Source organism: Anser brachyrhynchus (genome assembly GCF_964034855.1).
Source record: "Anser brachyrhynchus genome assembly, chromosome: 2".
NCBI lineage: Eukaryota > Metazoa > Chordata > Aves > Anseriformes > Anatidae > Anser > Anser brachyrhynchus.
In genome coordinates this window covers 34,246,852-34,265,775 of record NC_137695.1, presented here as the reverse complement: position 1 = coordinate 34,265,775, position 18,924 = coordinate 34,246,852, and the positions used below count along the sequence as shown (strand labels likewise).

The window sequence follows — 18,924 nt, the reverse complement described above, 5'->3', positions numbered from 1 at the left end:
CAAGGAAGGATCACTGCTGTCTGTTTTTTTTATAATAAGAACTGGGAATATAACTGGGAAATACCAATTTAGAGGATCACGATGATTTTTCTGCCAGCTAGCTTGCACTCAGATCCTTTTGGTCAAGTGAACATTGGTGTGAACACAATGATGAGCTGGGGGGACAAGGGGAGAGTCATAAGTTCTGAGGAATCTCAGCTGGGTTATTTTGGGATTTGGCTTCCCAACTGTGTTTAGCCTCAGTAAACTCCATCATAATAAATGACACTTTTTCCTTTCTGTGCTGGAATTTGGTGCATCTTGCTTATCATGTAAAATCATTGTTCTAAGAAGACTGGACTTCAGAAAGTTAAACTAGATTCACTTGATCTCCTGTAATATGATGACCTAGATGATGGGAGAGATCGTACCATCAGCAAGTCTGCAGGTGATGCAAAACTGGGAGGAATGGTTGATACAGCAGAGGAGTGTGCTGCTATTCAGAGGGGTCTTGGCAGGCTGTAGAGATGGGCCAACAGGAGTCTCTTTTCGCCAGAGGGTAATGCAAAGTCCTGCATCAGGGGAGAAATAACCTTGTGGCCCTGTACAGGCTGGGGGCTGACTGGCTGAAAAGCAGCTTTTTAGGAAAGGGTTTGTGGTGGACAGTAAGTTGAATATGAGCTAGCAATGTGCCATCATAGCCAAGAAAGTCAACTGCCTCCTGGGCTGCATTAGGATAAGTGTTAGCCTTCAGCTTAAGGAAGGTGATCCTTCCCCTCCTGTCAGCACTGGTGAGACACATCTGGAGTGCTGGGTCCAGTTTTGGACTCTTAGTGCAAGAAACACATAGACATACTGGGATGCATGCTACAAATGACCATGAAAATGATAAAATGATAAATGGATTAGAGTATCAGACATAAGAGGAAAAGCTGAGAGAACTGGGAGAGACTGGAGAAGGCTCAGGGAGGATCTTATGAGTGGGTATAAATGCCTGATGAAACGGAATAAAGACAGAGCCACCTCTTCTCAGCAGTGTCCTGTAACAGGACAAGAAGCAGTGGGTACAAATTGAAATTCAAGTAATTCCACTTAGACATAAGAAGAAAATTCCTTACTCTGAGGGTAATTGAACATCCAAAGAGGTTGCCCAGAGAGGTTGTGGACTCTCCATCCTTGGCAATACTCAGAACTCAACTGGCCATGGTCCTGTGCAACCTGTTCTAGTTGACCCTGCTTTAAGCAGGGGAGCAGATCAGATGATCTACAGAGGTGCCTTTCAGTCTCAGCCAATTCTGTGATCATAAGGTTCAACAAACATCACACCTCTAAATCATAATATTAACAAAACTTAGAATTAGTGCTAGTTCTGTTTTCTGTACCTGAGAAGGTACTGAGATGACAGTGAACCAGGCAGGGTGAAGAAGTTTCCATGAAGAAAAGCATGAGGAAAAGAGCTATTTTAAGTAAAGTGAATAAAGTTATATGATGAAACTCTGAAAAAGGGAAAGGAAGGAGAAGTTGTACTAAGTTTCATAAAGGTAAGTGGTTCTGAATGCTCAATACACAACGCAAAATAATTTAAGATGTAAGATTAGAAAATTCTGTGGCCTGTATTCTTTATTTTTTAAATTTTCTTTACATTCAAATTCCTTTTTTCTACTTTTTTTTTTACCCTGACACTAAGAGTGAGAGAAGAAAGAACTCAGAACCTTAGTTTCCTCCCTTTTTAATTTCCTCCATTTTTAGCTTTAATGGAAGATAAAATAGAAAAATACTTATTGCAAAGTCATATCTTTAAAACAAACAAACATAAAAAAAATCACTCAAAACCTACCAACTCCATAAAACTTTGTCACTATACCTCAAAAACATCACCTCTCAAAACTAGAATAATGTATTTTTATCAGTTTAAGAAAAAGAAGTACTCAACAAAACACATTGACATGCTGAGTTTAAGCACTGGATCTAACTGTTTCTGGATACACTTAAGGAAAATGCGTATCCCTAAATGTGTGAGTAATTGACAGTGAGTTCAGAGTACTTCACATCTATCTTGCAAGGTCAAAACTTTGAACTACATCCTTGGTGATTTCCAGCAACAGGGCACATGTTCAGTTTTGTTTTATTTTTAATGAGCTGTTTTGTGACTGTAGCTAACTAACTGAAGAAAAATTAGGCAGTTGCATTTCCAGATGGCCTGAGGCCCATTCATTGCCACGGTGGTGTCAAAAAGACTGATCTTTTTTTTTTTTTTTCCTGCATTTTCTGTCTTTTCAGAAAACTCTACAAGGTTTCACAACGCTTTTCTAGTCCAGCCCTAGGAAGAAAAAAAAAAACCACCACCCACACAAAAAAATTGAGATCAGAGCAGAATCCTTCAAATATTAACATTTGTGTATGAAGTTCTCCCTCTAAGAGAAAATGGCATATAATATGGAATATTGCTCTCCCCCTTTTCCTCCATCCAATTGGGTGGGATCTGAAATACTCTCTAAGACTTCTTTATGGAGAGCCTTCATGTTTCTCAAGACATTTTGAACCCTCAACTTTCACTGTTCCACAGAGTGCTGTCCTCACCATGGTATAGGTTCTCAATATTTTTGGCTGACAGCCTTAGAATTTGTGTTGGGGGAAAAAAAGAGTCCCGTGAGGAGGAACAGGAAACCAAACATGAGGTTCTTAGCCATGACTGAAAACTTGTTCACACTGTCTTGCTTTTTGGCTCACTGAATATCCTTGTGTTTTCTATAGAATCAAACCACTCTCACTTGAAGAATCTGTACTTCAGAATCCTGCTCACAATACTTTTCAGACTAGCATTTCAGAAGTGAAAAACCTTGTCTACAGACCAGCACTAAAGCAATTGGAGATTAGATTTGACTTTTTAATGTATTTCTAGGTATGGAGGTTCAAATCCCAAAAGGGAACAGGGCATACCAGCCTGTTGATACTACTGTTTCTCCTACTTTCTCTTTGTTTTTCTTGTAATGGACTGCAACACTCTGTATCAGGTCAGGAGGATTCCTCTGTGTCAGGTTTTCTCTTTTGCAGATCAAATTCCCAAACTTGCAAAACTAAATTGATTGTGACGATACACCCTGAGCAACATTGGAAGTATCTGTGTGCCTAAAATAGAAATTACTGTTCTAGCGTCTGAAAGGGCAGGGAGAACTTGTAAGCATGCATGCGTGTAAGGTCTAATTTTTATTTCTGTATCCCTGTAGAAGCTTTTGTTGTTGCAAAATGTGGAACTCACTTCACCTAAATATGTGTGACCATATGGCAGACATCTACATCTGATCTAGTTTTCCAAGGCACTCCATACAGTCAGTAGAAATAGGTGTTTTTAGGATGCTGAATGTGTAATTCATTTTGGAAGCTTGCTTCTGTGAATAATAATCATTTCTTAGGCTGCAATGGTAATGTATTTACTCTGTATAAAGGGACTATCGCGTGATTAGCATAGACACAGGCACTTGCAAAAGTTTGGCAAATTCCTTATTCCACCTCTTTTTCTTTACTGTGGTCTGTCTGTCTTTGTTGGCCATTCTCTAATTACTTACTCCCTAGTGTTCTTTGTTACCAGGTGTTTTTTCTTTTGTATAACTCCACTTTTCATGTTCACTGCACAATTTGACATTTTTTTGATGATTCAGCCTGTCTCAAATGATTAGTTAGGGAAATGCACTTTTGGTTTCAAACAATGGCTATTGAGATCATAGTTGATAATAGCTATAGCTGTGGCAAATGATGCCAAGTCAGTAGGACTGTAGGGGAAAAACTGCAGAGGTTTCTTTCTCATCTTAATTTGTGCATAAAGCATGCAATACAGCTCTTTGAAGAGCAGAGTATGATATAAAAGACAAGAAATTAACTTGCTGGGCTCTCATTTTTTCTTTACGCTTTGTCCTGCAGTGGAAGAAGCAGAGTCAGTGAAGGTAACTGAATGGAGCCCATCAAATTTTATGCTTGTGTCATATGCTCCATTACAATGAGGCACTGACAACATCGAACTTAACCTGCAAGGACAGTTGACATGGAAGCAGTGTAAAATGCCATTTGAAATAGGTTTGCATTGGATAATCTTCTGAACAATGAATTTTTAAGAAAAAGTACTGATTGTTCCTGGGTTTAAAGAAACATTCCAGAGCTGTCATGCATCCCACGTCACGTTCCAAAAAGCAGCTTCGTATTCAATGTCTTGTTGTATTGTCTGTTAAAACCAGAGCACTTTGGGATGGCTATGAGTGCTTCTCTGCAATGCTGTTATATCACCTTGTGATAGTATAGAAAAGAATATCACGGTGTTAATGCAGTGCACTTGGGAAATACAGTTTCCTGGTACTTTAGATAGTCACCCAGGTACTACATTTATTTAGAGTCCACCAAACTTTTGTTTCTTAAGGTGCAAAGAGTGAATTAAACTCTTTTTCAAAACCCCACTGCTGAGAGCTTTCTCTTGCAGGATTTCATTTTGAGATTCCCTAAGGATTGCCACTTTGTATCTAGATCTGAAGCACACTGAGGTATGGAATACTTTCACAAAAGACTGCTCTAGACAGAAAAAAGTAGAGGTGGTATGCACTCTCCACTAGACGCAAAAATACGCACTCTGTGATAAAATGACCAGATTCCTGGATAAGAGAAGAACAGTATAGGATCACCATAGAATGGCTCAGGTTGGAAGGGACCTCAAAGATCACCCAGTTCCAACCACCCTGCCGTAGGCAGGGACACCTCCCATTAGATCAGGTTGTTCAGGGCCCCATCCAACCTGGCCTTGAACACCTCCAGGGATGGGGCATCCACAGCCTCTGTGGGCAGCCTGTGCCAGTGCCTCACCACCCTCTGAGTGAAGAATTTGCTCCTAACCTCTAATCTAAATCTCCCCTAAATCTTTTAGTTTAAAACCATTACCCCTTGTCCTGCTATTATCTGATTGAGCAAAGAGCTGTAGTCTGACTGGCTGGACAACCAGACAGGTTTAAATCTGCTTCTGTGGTGTGGCTCAGAGGTTCACAGCTGACAAATTGTACTCTACCTGGAGACTGGCAACAAGAGGGTTGCTGCAGGGCTGGTGTTGGTCCTGTTAAGTGTCTTTGTCAATGACCTGGAAGAGGTGATGAAGTCTTGCTTGCTCATGAAGTTTGCAGAGGAGACCAAGTTGGGGACTGTATGCTGGAAAGCAGGGCTGCCATCCAGAGAGAGCTGGACCTGCTGGAGAAATGGACCAACAGGAACCTCATGAATTTCAGCAAGAGTAAATGCTGAGTCCTGCACCTGGAGCAAGCTAGCCCCTTGCACAAGTTCAGGTCAGGGTCTGCCTGACTAGGGAGCAACTTTGCTGGAAAGGATATGGGAGTCCTGGTGGATACCAGTGAGCCAGCTGTGAGCTCTGGCACCAAAGACAGCCAAACAGCATCCTGGGGTGTACTAACAGGAGTATAGCTAGTAAAGTGATGGAAGTGATTATCCTTCTTTAAATGGCATTCATTAGACCACGTTGAGATACTGCATGCAGTTCTGGGGCCTCAGTACAAGAGACACTGACAACCTAGAGCAAGTCCATTGAAGGTTCGCCAAGGTGTTTAGGGTTGGAATACTTGTGTAGTTAGGAGAGGCTGAGGGAGCTGGGCTTCTTCAGCCTGGAGAAGAGAAGGGTTCAAGAGGACCTAACGACAGCGTGCCTTTGGGGAGCATATCAAGGAAATGAAGCTGGACTTTTGGATTGATTGAAATGAGAGATTCAGACTGGATGCAAGGAAAGAAAACTTCTCATTGTGAGGACACTACAACAGTGGAACAGACTTTCAAGACAGATTGCATCCTCATTGTTGGAGGCTTTCAAGATTAGACTGAGAAAAACCTGAGCAACCTGGTCTGTTCTCATAGCTGACCCTGCTTTGAACCAGCGATTGGACTAGAGACCTCCTTAAGTCCCTCCCAACCCGAATTATCATATGATCCCTATGAAAACATCACCCCAGCTCCCCAGGTTTCACACTTGTGTGACTTTTTTATTATTATTATTTATATATATATATATATATATTTAAGAAATCTCCATCTGCCATTTAAAGGTAGGAAGATTCACCATATAAAATATAATTTGTATTTAATCAAGCAAACATAAGTGGGTACTTATGTGAATAATTTTGCTCTTTCTTATTGCAAAAAGAAAACTTAGCAAGATGTGGTAATATGGTTACAACATATACACAATGTTCTCTTTTTGACTGGAATAATATGTCTGTAAACATGTTTTGGTAAGCTAGCATTTAAGCTGAATCAGTCTTGACATCTGCATTGCTACTCAAAACAGGATGCTATTTAGACTGTTTGCTTTGTAGCAACAAGCTACATGTATAAACCATTTTTTTTTTTGTATTTAATATCTCAATTTATTATGGTAGGCATAGCTCTTGTTTGAATATATGTTTTACTTTCAGTCTAGATTATTATCTGCAATGTGACGCGCAACTATCGATTTTGTCAAACAGGCAGTAACTGAAATCCTATTAGGAAGAAGTATGATAATGTGTGGCATGTGTGCAGTGAGGAATGAATGTTGTACGCAGATTTCCATCGGTGTAATGATGCATAGGAATTGCATGTCCAGCAGAGATGCCAAATATGCTTACGCTAAAACAGACAAAAGCACATAGATTATGAAATCTAGGGGCACCAGGCAAAACCAGAAGGATGTTCATCAGTACCAATTCTTTGTGATTTGTGTGAATCCTATGAGAGGGAGCTCAGACAGGGTGAAACCCTTTGGTGAAGGAACGTTTGCTTAATATTAAGACTAGAGGGACATTTTTTCCTACTGTTCCAACTTTTGTTTTTGCTCAGATCAAATTCATTGCTAGCTGCACACTTGGCCTACAGCAAAAAATTAGATATTTTGAATATTGTGGAGAAAATACAGAAAAACTGTATTATTGCATGTGATATTAGCACTGTCTTTCAAACACTTAGAATGTACTATGTTATAAGCAAAAGTAATACTGTAAATGTAATCGCTGGATGGCACAATGCTATTTTTCTTCTGTTTTTGAGAAGAGGGCATTTTTCCAATTCTATTTGTTTGGGTTAATTGGAATGTTTATAACTTTTGCAGATTGTAGCGTCTCCCAAGGCTAATCTTGAGATAACGTATTTTTAAAACACTAAAAGATAAAGAAGAGACATCAGTGCACTGTTTTGTACTGTCAGTAACCTGGGAGAATAGACCAGGACTGGGGCATTGACGTTGGTACCTCCTGCTGAGTTTAATGAAGGGAGAGATGTCTGAGCAGTTTAGCCAAGAGAAATTCTGGTCTTGTTATTCAGAAACAACTTGGGCTTTTATTGAAAATCCCACTCTAACTCTGGATAGCATGCATGTATCATTACTAGTGTATATTAATTGCTGCAAGTAAGCACACAATTTGTTTTGCCAAAAAAAACCCAAATGTTCTTTCCCATTATACTTGCAGTTTGTGCTTACATTAAACATGATTAACAGTTCTCCAGACATGGGAATGAGTGTACAGGAAGGAAGGAAGGGAAGGTAATACTGCCAGCTTGCACAATTGTACTGGAAACAGGACGACATTTAAGAAATCTGTGGCACTGCCTTCATATTTTCCTGCTTGGAATGGCAGAAAACTCCATCCCTCTCCAAGGGGTAGTATCAAGGAGTAGAAAATATCCTTGTACCTTGCAAAGGCAGCAAAAAACCTCCCTTGTCCTTTGCCATAAGGGAAGGAAGTATGCAAGTAGAGGAAGGATGTGGCCTCTGGTATGACTGCTTTCTGCTCCATGTAGAGCACGTTCCTGGGTGGCTGCTGTATATCTGATCAGCAGATGCAGGGGTTACCATCGTACTGAGAGCTCCTGGGCAATTTTGTCTTCTCCTAGTAACCACTGCACTCTGTCTTTTTGCTCAGACCAATGTAAGATTAACTGTTCTGGGTTCATGTTTTCAAACTTTTCTTCTGAGTGGTGAGAGTGGGATGTTGCCAGTTGTTAGTGATTGTATTACTACAAGGACTCTTCGTGGGACTAATGCCTTATTCTGACCATGCCCAATGTCTTGCAAATGATGTTTTAAATTTCAGATGCACTCAGAAACTGTATGCCAAAACTTCTGCTTCAGAATAGTGTTGCGCTGTGCATAGGTCTGCTAGGCAAGATGGCTGGTATGCAGTGCAGGAGACTTTGTACAGAGAGATAAGAGAATCCCTAGAAAAACAGTTGGAGGGTCCCAAAGTTATTTTGTTAGACTAAGGACAGGCTGCCTTGGGGAATGTGGGAAGGTGAAAGAAGCTGCTAGGCGTACAAAAGAGCCTGAGAGTATGGATAGGGCAGAGGAAGGGAAGAGTTGTGGTGTACGCAGGAGAGTATCTGGGGTGCTGCAGGTCAGATGTAGAACACTTGAGGCAGCTGCAGGGGGGATAGACGATGGCAGCGAGAAGTGCAAAGCATAAAATTAATGCATACTGTGGAACTTTAATGATAGAAGAAGGAACAGACCTACAGAGGGAAGTGGGTATAGGGCTGAGCTGGGTAATGAGACTGTCTGACAGTGTAGAGATTATAGAGAAAATAAAGGGAATGCAGAGGCAGGAGGCTGAGGAAAGGAGCTGGCTAGCATGGCAGGGTTATTTCATCACAGTCTAGTAAGATAACCTGTAGATGTGGAAACATTATAGCTCCTATTTCTGCCTGTTCATTTGAAGCTCAATATTGGTCCTGAAATACTCAGTCGTGCTATTTGGAGAGGTTGTTCCCTCCTGAAGGCTCCAAAAACGAACTTTGGTTATATCCACAAACCTCAGCATGGAAAATGCACCTATGTTGGAGTCGCACAAAAGTCCAGCATTACAAGTGTGCTCAGTAGAGGTAGAGCAAACATTTAACAAGGCAGGGAAGAAGCTTTAACTGTGTGCTTGTGAAGGAGATATGCTGCACAAATAAATTGCAGGTCAGACTACTGAATTGCCCACCTCCCTAAGGAATGTGAAGTATTTACATTAAATTAAAGTTTAAAAAAAAAAAAAAGACACAGAATTCCCATCTGAAGAAGAAATAGATTTGCTAGAAAAAGTGATTTAGTTTCAAAACTATCTGCATAATTCTGTGTGCAGTTTACTGCTCCAAAAGCTTGATAGCCTGTATCTTACCAATGTTGCTTTTTTTTTTTTGTGTGTGTGTCTGTTTGTTTTACTATGTATCAGTAACAATAACCATCATTTCCTTTCCTGGTATTTTAGGTACAGAGGGAGCTGGCTGCTGTCATTGCCTTGAAAGCAAGGAAGTCAGGTGAGTCAGATTGGACTTTAGAGGGGTTTTTATAACATTGTTCCCTTTTGTTATTGAAATATTTGAATTTTCACTGCTGTCTCATTAACATTGGGAAGCAAAGATAGCAGACCTCGTTCCTCTCTCACTGGAGAATCTGTGTACACAGCACAGTGCAATTACTGTGAAGTTTTACTTCCCCTCACTTGTCACATCTAATGGCCTAGTTGATAAAATCTGAACGTTATGGTTGAATTGAACTTGGGTCTCTTTCTGGCCAATGTCATCTTTATCTCTGGGTTTCCACTTTATAAAAGACCAAAAAAAAAAAAAAAGATAATTTTCCTGTGTTTGCTTTTATGGCCCTGTATCTCACGCCATCTTTGCTGTATTTTACCTGCCCAGTCAGATGAGTTTATTTATCCTAAAGCAAAAGGCCAACTTTATGTGTTGAGAACATGCTTTCCTGAAGACTCATCTGGTACATACAGAGGGCTGTAAAGGCAATTCTCTGTTGTCAAGGCAGTAGAAGGGAAAAGGCAAATGGATTACTGAAAATCTCTCAGAATATAAGCACTACATCATATGTTGGTGATACAGTGTAAAGAAATACTGAGATACATGGTCATCTCAGCTTTGTCAGGGTTTATCAGCACAACCACTTCCTTGGCTGTGCCTGAGAGTTTAAAAAAAAAAAAAAACTACTTCACCAGAGTAAAGAAACCTACTTGACTCAATACAGAGTTAACTCTCCAGTGTCTACACCTGTAGGATAGTTCATCTGCAGACAGGGCGAAATGCCTGTGGCAAAGGGAGAGTTGAATGTATTACTAGAGTAAACCAGAGGTGGAGTCGACTTAAATTATTGGCATGTTTCCAAAGCTGTTGAGGTCTCTGGGGCTATTGTTATGAAGTATCTCTTGTGACTTCAGTGATTTTGCTAGAAGTTGAGATCACGGATCTTGGACTTCGAGCTATTTTCTGACTTGTAACCAATATGGTGTCATACGATCTGTATGTCTGTCTATCTGCTGCTTGCAAGCACAGCACAAAAGTTATTATACGCAGCACACTCTCTACACACAAAATATCTTAAACTAAAGACACCAGAAGATGTGGTTGGCATATCTGAAAATATTTCCATATGCAAATGTAAGTATTACAAAAATATTCCAGATAGTGTGATGCCTGTTGGTCTTGAAATAGAAGTACCCATAGGTTACATCCATTGTCATCTGTAAATGTAAATCCACAGAAGGTAATCATAAATCGAAGCATGAATTCAGACCTGAGCTGCTTCTGTGAGTGTCACAGCTTTGCTTCTGGGCCTGCTATAGTAGTCCACAACATCAACACCCCTCACCTGCTTACCCTCACCTTGTGTCACCCCAGTCCCACCTGAATGTTAATGGCTGAACATGGAAATGCTTCTGCTCTGGTTTAGTGCAGAGCAGAACAGGTTATTTTAAGGAAGGATTGGAAGATTCCTTTTGTTTTGCCATAAAATATGTTAAGAGAGTGGTTCCACGTACCTTGCAGTTAGCCATTATACAGCTCCAAGAAATCTCTGTCCCTACTTCTCATCTTCAGTTGTGTCGGCAAATATTATTACGGCTACTGTTAACAAACAAAACCTTATTCCCCAAACAAGTTGTCTTTAACCTGAATTAGCATCTCATTTCCTTTCAGTGGATGGCTCCATAAGCAGTTTTGTCAGTACAAAATGGGGGCAGCTGGGTCGGGAATGAGCTGCAGGAGAGTAGGTAGAACACAGTGAGCAGGTAGAAATATTTTAGTTAAGAATCACAGCCTTAAATAAACAAAGATCCCTGTAGAGCTGGGAAGTGCTGACCAGGCTTTCCTAACACATTAATGTAAACACCAGCAATATCGGTTTAGATCTGAACAAAAGATACCTCTTTAGTCAGTTTAACTAGCACAAGCTTGTTTTTGAAATTTGCATTTCTTTATTCCTCATCTTGGACGACTGTAAAAAAAAATATATGGCTGCTTGAGCAGGCATAACTGTAAGGACTAATTTAAGTTAATGCCTTTACTACAGTAGGAGTGAAGTAAATTAGGGTGGTTGATTATGCTTATTTGTGTTATTGCTGATGGTTAAGTTCACAGCATAGCAGTTATTGTGAGCAATCAGGTTATGGTATGCCGTGCCTGGTGAAGTGAAGCATATTTCACAAAGTACTTCTGGAGCTAAAAGCCACAGTATCTTTCTAAGATATTGTTCTTCTAACCTTGTCCAAGACTCCATATAATTCCAGGAAATAAACCAACACAGATCAGACAGTTGATTTTGGCATTAAAAGAGCGACACATGGCTATTGGGCCAGCTGCCTTGGTTTGCTTCCAGGCTGGTGTGAATAATGCGGGTGCCAGACTTGTATGCCCTGGGTTTGATGAGGGCAGGCTGTGGGCATTGTCCTACCTGGCTGGGTGGAACCTGAGTGCTGATTTTTTTTTTTTTTTTTTTTTTACATCAGCGTCCGAAAGCTTTCCTAGAGGTCTGCAGCAAGAAAACCAAAGCTGTTGTGCAGAAATTCCCGTACTGCATTTTGATGGCTTGGTGTTTTTTAAATTACAGTGTTTCAAAATGTTTTCCCTGGACAGCTGCTTAGCACTACCAGTAAGAGCAAAAAAAATATGAGTATTTTCCTTCTTAATATAAAGACTGTGTAATACGTTTCTAAATTACTTTAATTTCTGAATATACCTCTGCCCTTAGAGAGGCACTTTTCAGTGATTTAATTGCATTAGAAAAACTGGCTGATAAAAGTTTTAATATTGCATGTCAAGGACTATTGTAGTAATCACTGGGTTGCATGGCATGAAAAGTGCTATACAAGCACCTCAGCTTCCTCTGCAAGAGGTGAATAGGGTCCAACCACTAACGTCTGCTGTGCTTGGAAACATTGCCTTTGGTTATCAGGGTGAAACAAGCAGTTTGTTTTTATTGAAATGAAGTTTGGGCTGCTACACAGTGCTAGAAGAGATTTGGTGTATGAGAAGCAGTAATTACAGCTATTTAAGTTCTTGGGTCAGAATGGCTGCTTCAGCTCAGAGATTTAGATGCTGTCTGTATCTACTGACAAAATGCTTTGAAAAACAAGGCAGAGCCACGAGCCTGATGTGGGGTAGGGCAGAGTGTCAAATTCGTGCTAGCACAGGATCTGGCTTGATGGAGAATGTCAGCTAGCAGAAAATGAAGCCTGTAGGGCGTGGAGGGGAATGCTTTTCCTCCAGAGGTATTCTTTAGTCTTTATTGTAGGGTGGGAGAAGAAGAGAAGAGCACAAAACTGACAGGTGGCTGAAGGAAAAATGCAGAACCTGAGGAATGAAAAACTTGTATGCTGTGAAAAAGACTTCCCTTTTCTTATTTCAAATGAACACTGCACATATACCACTCCAATAGCAAGGTGAAAGCAGATGGATAGGTACTTGAGAGCCCTCACGCAGAGGGAAATCAGCATCAGTATTTCCTTTGTAAATAGAACTAAAAAGTGGGGTAAAATTGATGTCTGTAATCCTGAAGCCTTGATGGAACTCAGTAACACTGTTGACCAGAAAGCACATTTATATTTCACTAGAATAAAGCTCTCATGATAAGGCTGACCTAAGAGCGGAAAATGAGCTTGTGCTCTTCTCTGTGGCTTATAAAAAATGCATTAAAAATGTTCTTGGTTAACATCAGAAATAAATAGATTAAATGCTGTCAACCTCAATTTGGTAACAGGTATTGGGGAAGCAAATAACTGGAGCAGAAGAGAACTTTGTTTTTAGTTGCAGGCACTTGGCATTAGAATTGCTTTGTTTACTTACACCTTGCTGGTTTCTGATCGCTTCCACGAGTGTGCTGGAACACATGTAGCCTCTGTTCTGAAGGTTTACAAGGGTTGGCATTTATCTCAATTGCTTGTCATGGCTCATGACATGTTCCTTATGTGTTACAGACGGTGGCTAAAACAAGGAGAAAATGCAGCAAACAGCCTAAAGCTGGAGACTCTAGCCAGTGGTGTAGCTACACAGGTACATCAGAGCTGATCAAAGTCTGTCAGGTGGATGCTCTGAGCTCGAGTTAATCCTGTCAACAAGCAGGAAGCCTTGCATCTCTGTGCATGAGCCTAACTGCACTCCTGGCATTGCCCAGCAAATTCCTTTATATCTAAAGGAAGCAGCCGGCAGGGGGTCACTTCTCCCTTCCCTGCAGGGCAACCGCAAAAGCCCTTGCTCTTGCGTGCATTTTTGCTTCCTCTTAAGAACGTGATTCAGTTTTGCATAACGTAGTTAGATACTTTTTGGTCATACCATTCTTAAATTGACAAGCAATACTGATATTTTTATTTTTTTTTAATTTTGTTTATGATAATATGACTTTAATATATTAAACTCTATTGAGATCTCGTGGATTGCCTCCCCCTTAATTCAGATTTACATCTATGCGTATCCACCCTTCCCCTTTATTTTTGTATTGCTTCTGTCAGAACTCGGTTGTCTATGTGGTGTGCTTAGTATTTTTATATTGGGGCAGGCAATTCAATGTGAACCAGTCACTAGGCTTGAGCTTTGCTGACATGAATGGAGAGCAAGCTGTGAACAGCTCTTCCTTTCTCTAGCCGCAGTGCCACCTCTTGAGCACGGCTGTCAGAGCTGTTTGCACGGCTGTACTCGAATGCACTCCAGGCAATGTCAGCCTGGTGAAAAACATGCAAGCAGCCAGGCTGGGTCAGGTTAAAAGTCCATCCAGCTCTGATCCCGCTGCGAGTGATGACTCGAGGATGCTTAGGGCAGGGAAACAGAACAAGTACAAGCAGTCCTTCTGATGTGCTCATTCAGCATCCACCAGGCTGTGGTAGAGGTATCTTGCTGTACCCACACTGTTGTGATGGGCAGCCCTTGGTGGACCTTCTTTCCATTAATTTCTCAAATCGCTTTTTGAACCCACTTATACTTCAGACCTTTTTCACATCTTGTGGCAGTAAGTCCCACAGTTCATGTGTGCAGTATGTGAAAGCATATTTTTTCTTAATTGTTTTGAGCACATTCCCCATGACCCTCAATGTGTTCTGATACAACTCTTTGGTTATGTAAAATGTTGAATAATCCATTCCCAGTCCATCGTCATACCGTTCGCTATTTTGTGCCCTTCTGTCATAACCCCGATGAGCTGTCTCATTTCCAGCCTAAAGCACTAGTCATTCCTTATACTAAATCTCTTCCATTAAAACTGATAATCTTTGCATCGTCTTTTGTTATATTATTTTGAGATGGGGCAACAAGAGCAGCATGCAGTATTTAACATGTGGAAGCACCCCAGCTTATGCAGGCAGGAGTTAATACTGGTGTTAAAATGGCATTGTATTTTGCAACATTTCAATTAATTACTAATCCTCTTCATTTTTTTTTCTTTTTTTTTTTTTGATCCCTGTTAAATGTTGAGCTAATATGTTTTAGAAAACCAAACTGTTCAAAGTTGTGATTGAGCACTGCTTGTTGCCCTCATACAGTTACATCTGATTTTTCCAACAGGCATTATTTTCCATTTGTCAGTATTGGATTTTATGTGTGATTTTTCCTCCCAGGTACTCAGTGTCTTTAGATCCTCTCGGCAGTTCTGCACAGATGGCTTTAGACCTGACTACACTGAGAAGCCTGTGTGCCGCCAGGCCATGTTGGTTTGATGTGTGGCTTTGCAGCAGAGCAAATTGGACAGCTTGGTGCTTCCAGAAGGGGTGCTCCTGCTCACCTTGCCCTGAATGTGGGTGTGAAGAGCTCACACTTTGTCAGATGTGTGTGCAGTGCTGTTCTGCAGGGCTGAGAGGTGCTGGAGTTGGTGCAAAGCAAGTGTGGCAGCTTCTTATCAATGGGGTGGGGAGGTGGATGTGGGAAGGAGCCCAGTAAAGCGCCTTTTGGCAGCATTGAGCTGTTTTATCAGCTTACTTAACTCAGGAAGCTGTGTCTTGACCACTTAGCCCTTTTCATAAAGTAGCACGTATCACTGTGAGACTTCCTAGTAACTTTCCTCCACAATAATTAGAAAAAAAAAGTCAGTTTATGCTGTATGAATGTTCTATGTTGTCATTATTTGCTTGTAGAAGAGTTGTTATATAGATCCAGAAATCCTTAAGAATTTGAATTAGAGTGGTACACATACTTGAAAATGATGTTAAAAATACATCATCCAAGGTCACCAAAGAGTGGAGAAGTTCCGTATTGTGTTTAAATCTGGAACAAGTTAAGTACCCTTTGAAGACACAGGTCTTGTAAACAAGTAAGATATACAATACCTCTGGTGTGAAATGGGCACAGTTTATTATCACTTTTTTTTCTGCCATTGAAAAACCTCAGGGACTGGAGGAACTTGTTCCCATTCACAGAACAAAATGGCAGTCATGTGCCACAGATGTGTGCATTTTCCCTTGTGGAAAAATTGAGAGAGAGTTTGAAAGGTAGGGAAAGGTTAGCATACAACATTGATATCAAAAATATCGTGCTGCATTTGTGTCCCCTTAGGTCTGTTGCCAGTGGGTTCATTTACCTGATTTTAGTAAGACTTTATTTCATTACAACTTTCAATTCCACTAACCATCAACTTCTTGAAAGCACGGGTCAAACTTAGCAAAATATGTAGAATAAGATGGAGTTCTTCTGCAACCGTTGTTAGGCCGGATATTAGGAGAAATTTCTTTACTGAAAGGTTTGTGTGGAATTGAAATGGGCTGCCCAGGAAAGTCATTGAGTCACCATCCCTGGAGGTCTTCAAGAAATGTGTACATGTAGAACTTAGTAACATGGTTTAGTGGTGGACTTTAGTTAAACGTTGGACTAGATGCTCTTAGACGTCTTTCCAACCTGAATGGTTCTATGGTTCTGTAATTTATCCTGGAGAAATAGCTGCTCAAAATCAAAGTGCACGAGTGTCGACCTTTAGATTGGGCTCAGTAACTTTACCTTTACTTTTCCCACTCAGCCTAAAAGTTGTACCTGGAAACATAGTCAGTGATATTTTTCAAGCTACATTGTGTTTTTAGGATTTTGTGCCTTGAAGGGAAGTAATCTTGTAGGCAGGCAGCACTTCAAGAAGATGGAGTCAGGCTCCCTCTAACACTGGTAAGTGGTGCTCTTTGTGCTCTGCAGCCAGGAGCAGTGTGGGACACGCATAGAGCGTGGGTCAGTGACCACCTGGTTTGTACCACCCAGTAATTTCTGGCTTTTGTAGTTTCAGAATCTGGGACATCATTATTTCTGCATGATTTATAAGGTGCATGCGTGAAAATGAGCAATGCAAAATAACTGCATAGATGATTGATGTTTTGCAAATGCACAGTAAGAGATTGCACAGTAAGGTCAAAATGAAGATAATCATGCAAAAAACGATTCTCAGGTGAATTTTTTTTTTTTCAGTCCATTGGGAGAGGCATTTACAGAGTTCACAGAATGTATTTGTTCAGAGTCCTCTTTGTTTCCTGTTCCTTTCCTGGCCATGCCCGTAGGTTATTTCCATGGAATAGAGAGTGAAGTTTCACTTTGCGCCAGCCTGCTCTGTCACTCTCCCTCTGTGTGTGCCCGTATCTCCTTGTTTGAACAGTTCCCAGCTCCCTTTCTCTCCATGCCTGTTTATCATGTGATGGACTCTCCTCCACCCTTCCAGCATCTTATTTCAGGCAACATTGTTAGAGATGCACTTGGTGATGCTTGATTTTTTTTAAATTAATTTTAAATATGTTGATGAGAATAAATGTCTAAAAACACTGGGTAAAATCTTTGTGCATTCAGCTGTTGAATGGTTTTCCTTGAGCTCCTATTTCTACAAAGAACATCGCTTATGTAATCCTACATTGTTTGCAACTCATTTTCCACTTCTTTTCTCCTTGGTAAAAAATTATATGAGGTCATATGTTCACAAAGCATGTGTGAAATGTGGCTTTTCCTTTGTATGTGTTACAACATGCCAGGAAATGGAAACCAAACCTCCCCGGCCAGGTGAATCAATGGTGGCTGGTTGTCTAGCAGGAAATGCCCATCTTGTTTAGTCAATGGTTTTACAAATCACGGTCTTCTAACACAGCACAATCTTGGATGACATACGGACCTTCAAAGTCAGATGAAAGGGTTCAGTTCCGATAAATAAAATAAACAGAAATTTCTAATAAAGACATTGTACTAGAATGTGAAAAGAATAGCAGCAAAGGCTTATGGCCTTATAGCTTGACTTGGAAAACACTGGTTGCTCTACTTGGTGCACTCATTCTTTAATTTACAATGGCTATATAACACAGCGGGGAGGAAGTCTCATTTAAACTGAGGTTTGTCCTCCCATGGTCATTCAGATGCAGTGAAAAGGGACCGTGACTTAATGATGTGTGGTACAGAAAGATCAAATCTACATCTGTCAGCCTCCGTTCTTACCAGTCTGGTTTTGCTCTGTTTAGATTTGATTCCTACCCTTGCTGTTATCTGTTCCTTTTGATAAACTCTGCAATGAGAGGAAATGTTTTTTTACATAGTTTTCAGGAGTCCTGTTTCCTATTTCAGATCTGAGAAATGGCTTGTAGCACTAAGACCCTTGGGAACTTGCTTTTCTGGATGGAAACTAGATGAGCATAATGAGCCTCTCTGCAAATTCAATATTAGTTCTATACCTAAGGTCAAGGAGAAGTTAATGACCATTTTTTACATACTGAAATCAGTTATGAAACTGACATTACATTTCATGTTTCTGTCATTTAAAAAAAAAACTGAATTAATTTATATGAAATTGATTTAAACTACAAAGCATAAATATCATGACTCCCAGATTAGTATTTGAGAGAAACTGGCATCATTGTCACTTTTGCAATAGTTCATTCCCAAATTTATAAGCACCTTTATTCCATTCCATGTTTGCTGTGCCTTTTTAGGTACAAAGGTGATGAACAAGGCTGTAAGCTGGAGACTCTTTAATAATTTTTGCATTTTCTTTGTTTCTTTAATTAGCTGATTTACTCAGCTGATTGCACAGCTGTCTGGGCAACACCCCCCCAAGGGCCTGCCAACTGTTTCAGAGATATGTAGTGTACTCAAAAAAGGGAAATCTGTACAATGATTTGCATATATATATATGCAGAAATAGTGGGAAGGAATGAGAAAGCTCAAAGGCAATTTTTGTATTGCTAATAAAAGAAATCATGTTAAGGATGAGCTTAAAGAGCTTTCTCTTTTCAGTAATTTCTGGGAAAAGATTACAGTTTCATGGTAAATAAGGAACCAATTCTCAGATGGAGTGTTTTATTCCTGGGATTATCGCTGTGTTTTATATGCAGCTTTTGGAGATTTCAGAGTTGTTCAGTGCTTGTTGTTTTTCCCCCTTTTATTTGGTAATAAGACTAGGAAAACACAGCAGTATGTATGAAGATCTGGTCTGGCTTAAAGTGGTCCCCAAGACCTGAGATTTGTAAAATACTTACTTGCTGCTTATCTCCTTCCCACCACTCTAGTGCCATGTGTAAGCTAGAGGACTTTTTTATTTTCCCCAGTTGTATCAATTGGAGCTATTCATTTTTTCCCCCACTCTGATAAATTAATAAACATCAGCAAACTTGACACTGTCAAACAGCCCAGAGCTGCCATAGTAACCAACCTCTGTAGAACCCACTCTATACCCTC

The 18,924-nt window shown here is 40.4% G+C and overlaps 1 protein-coding gene across 4 annotated transcripts in view; it reads left to right on the top strand.

The window, feature by feature from the left end:
* RAPGEF5 (Rap guanine nucleotide exchange factor 5) overlaps positions 1-18,924 on the top strand; it is a 161,708-nt gene that overhangs the window by 40,457 nt on the left and 102,327 nt on the right. For all 4 annotated transcript variants that reach the window (XM_080580454.1, XM_080580452.1, XM_080580451.1 and 1 more), the window contains exon 7: positions 9,240-9,288. In XM_080580454.1, the coding sequence (XP_080436580.1) occupies positions 9,240-9,288 (49 nt within the window). The remainder of the gene's footprint in view (positions 1-9,239; positions 9,289-18,924) is intronic.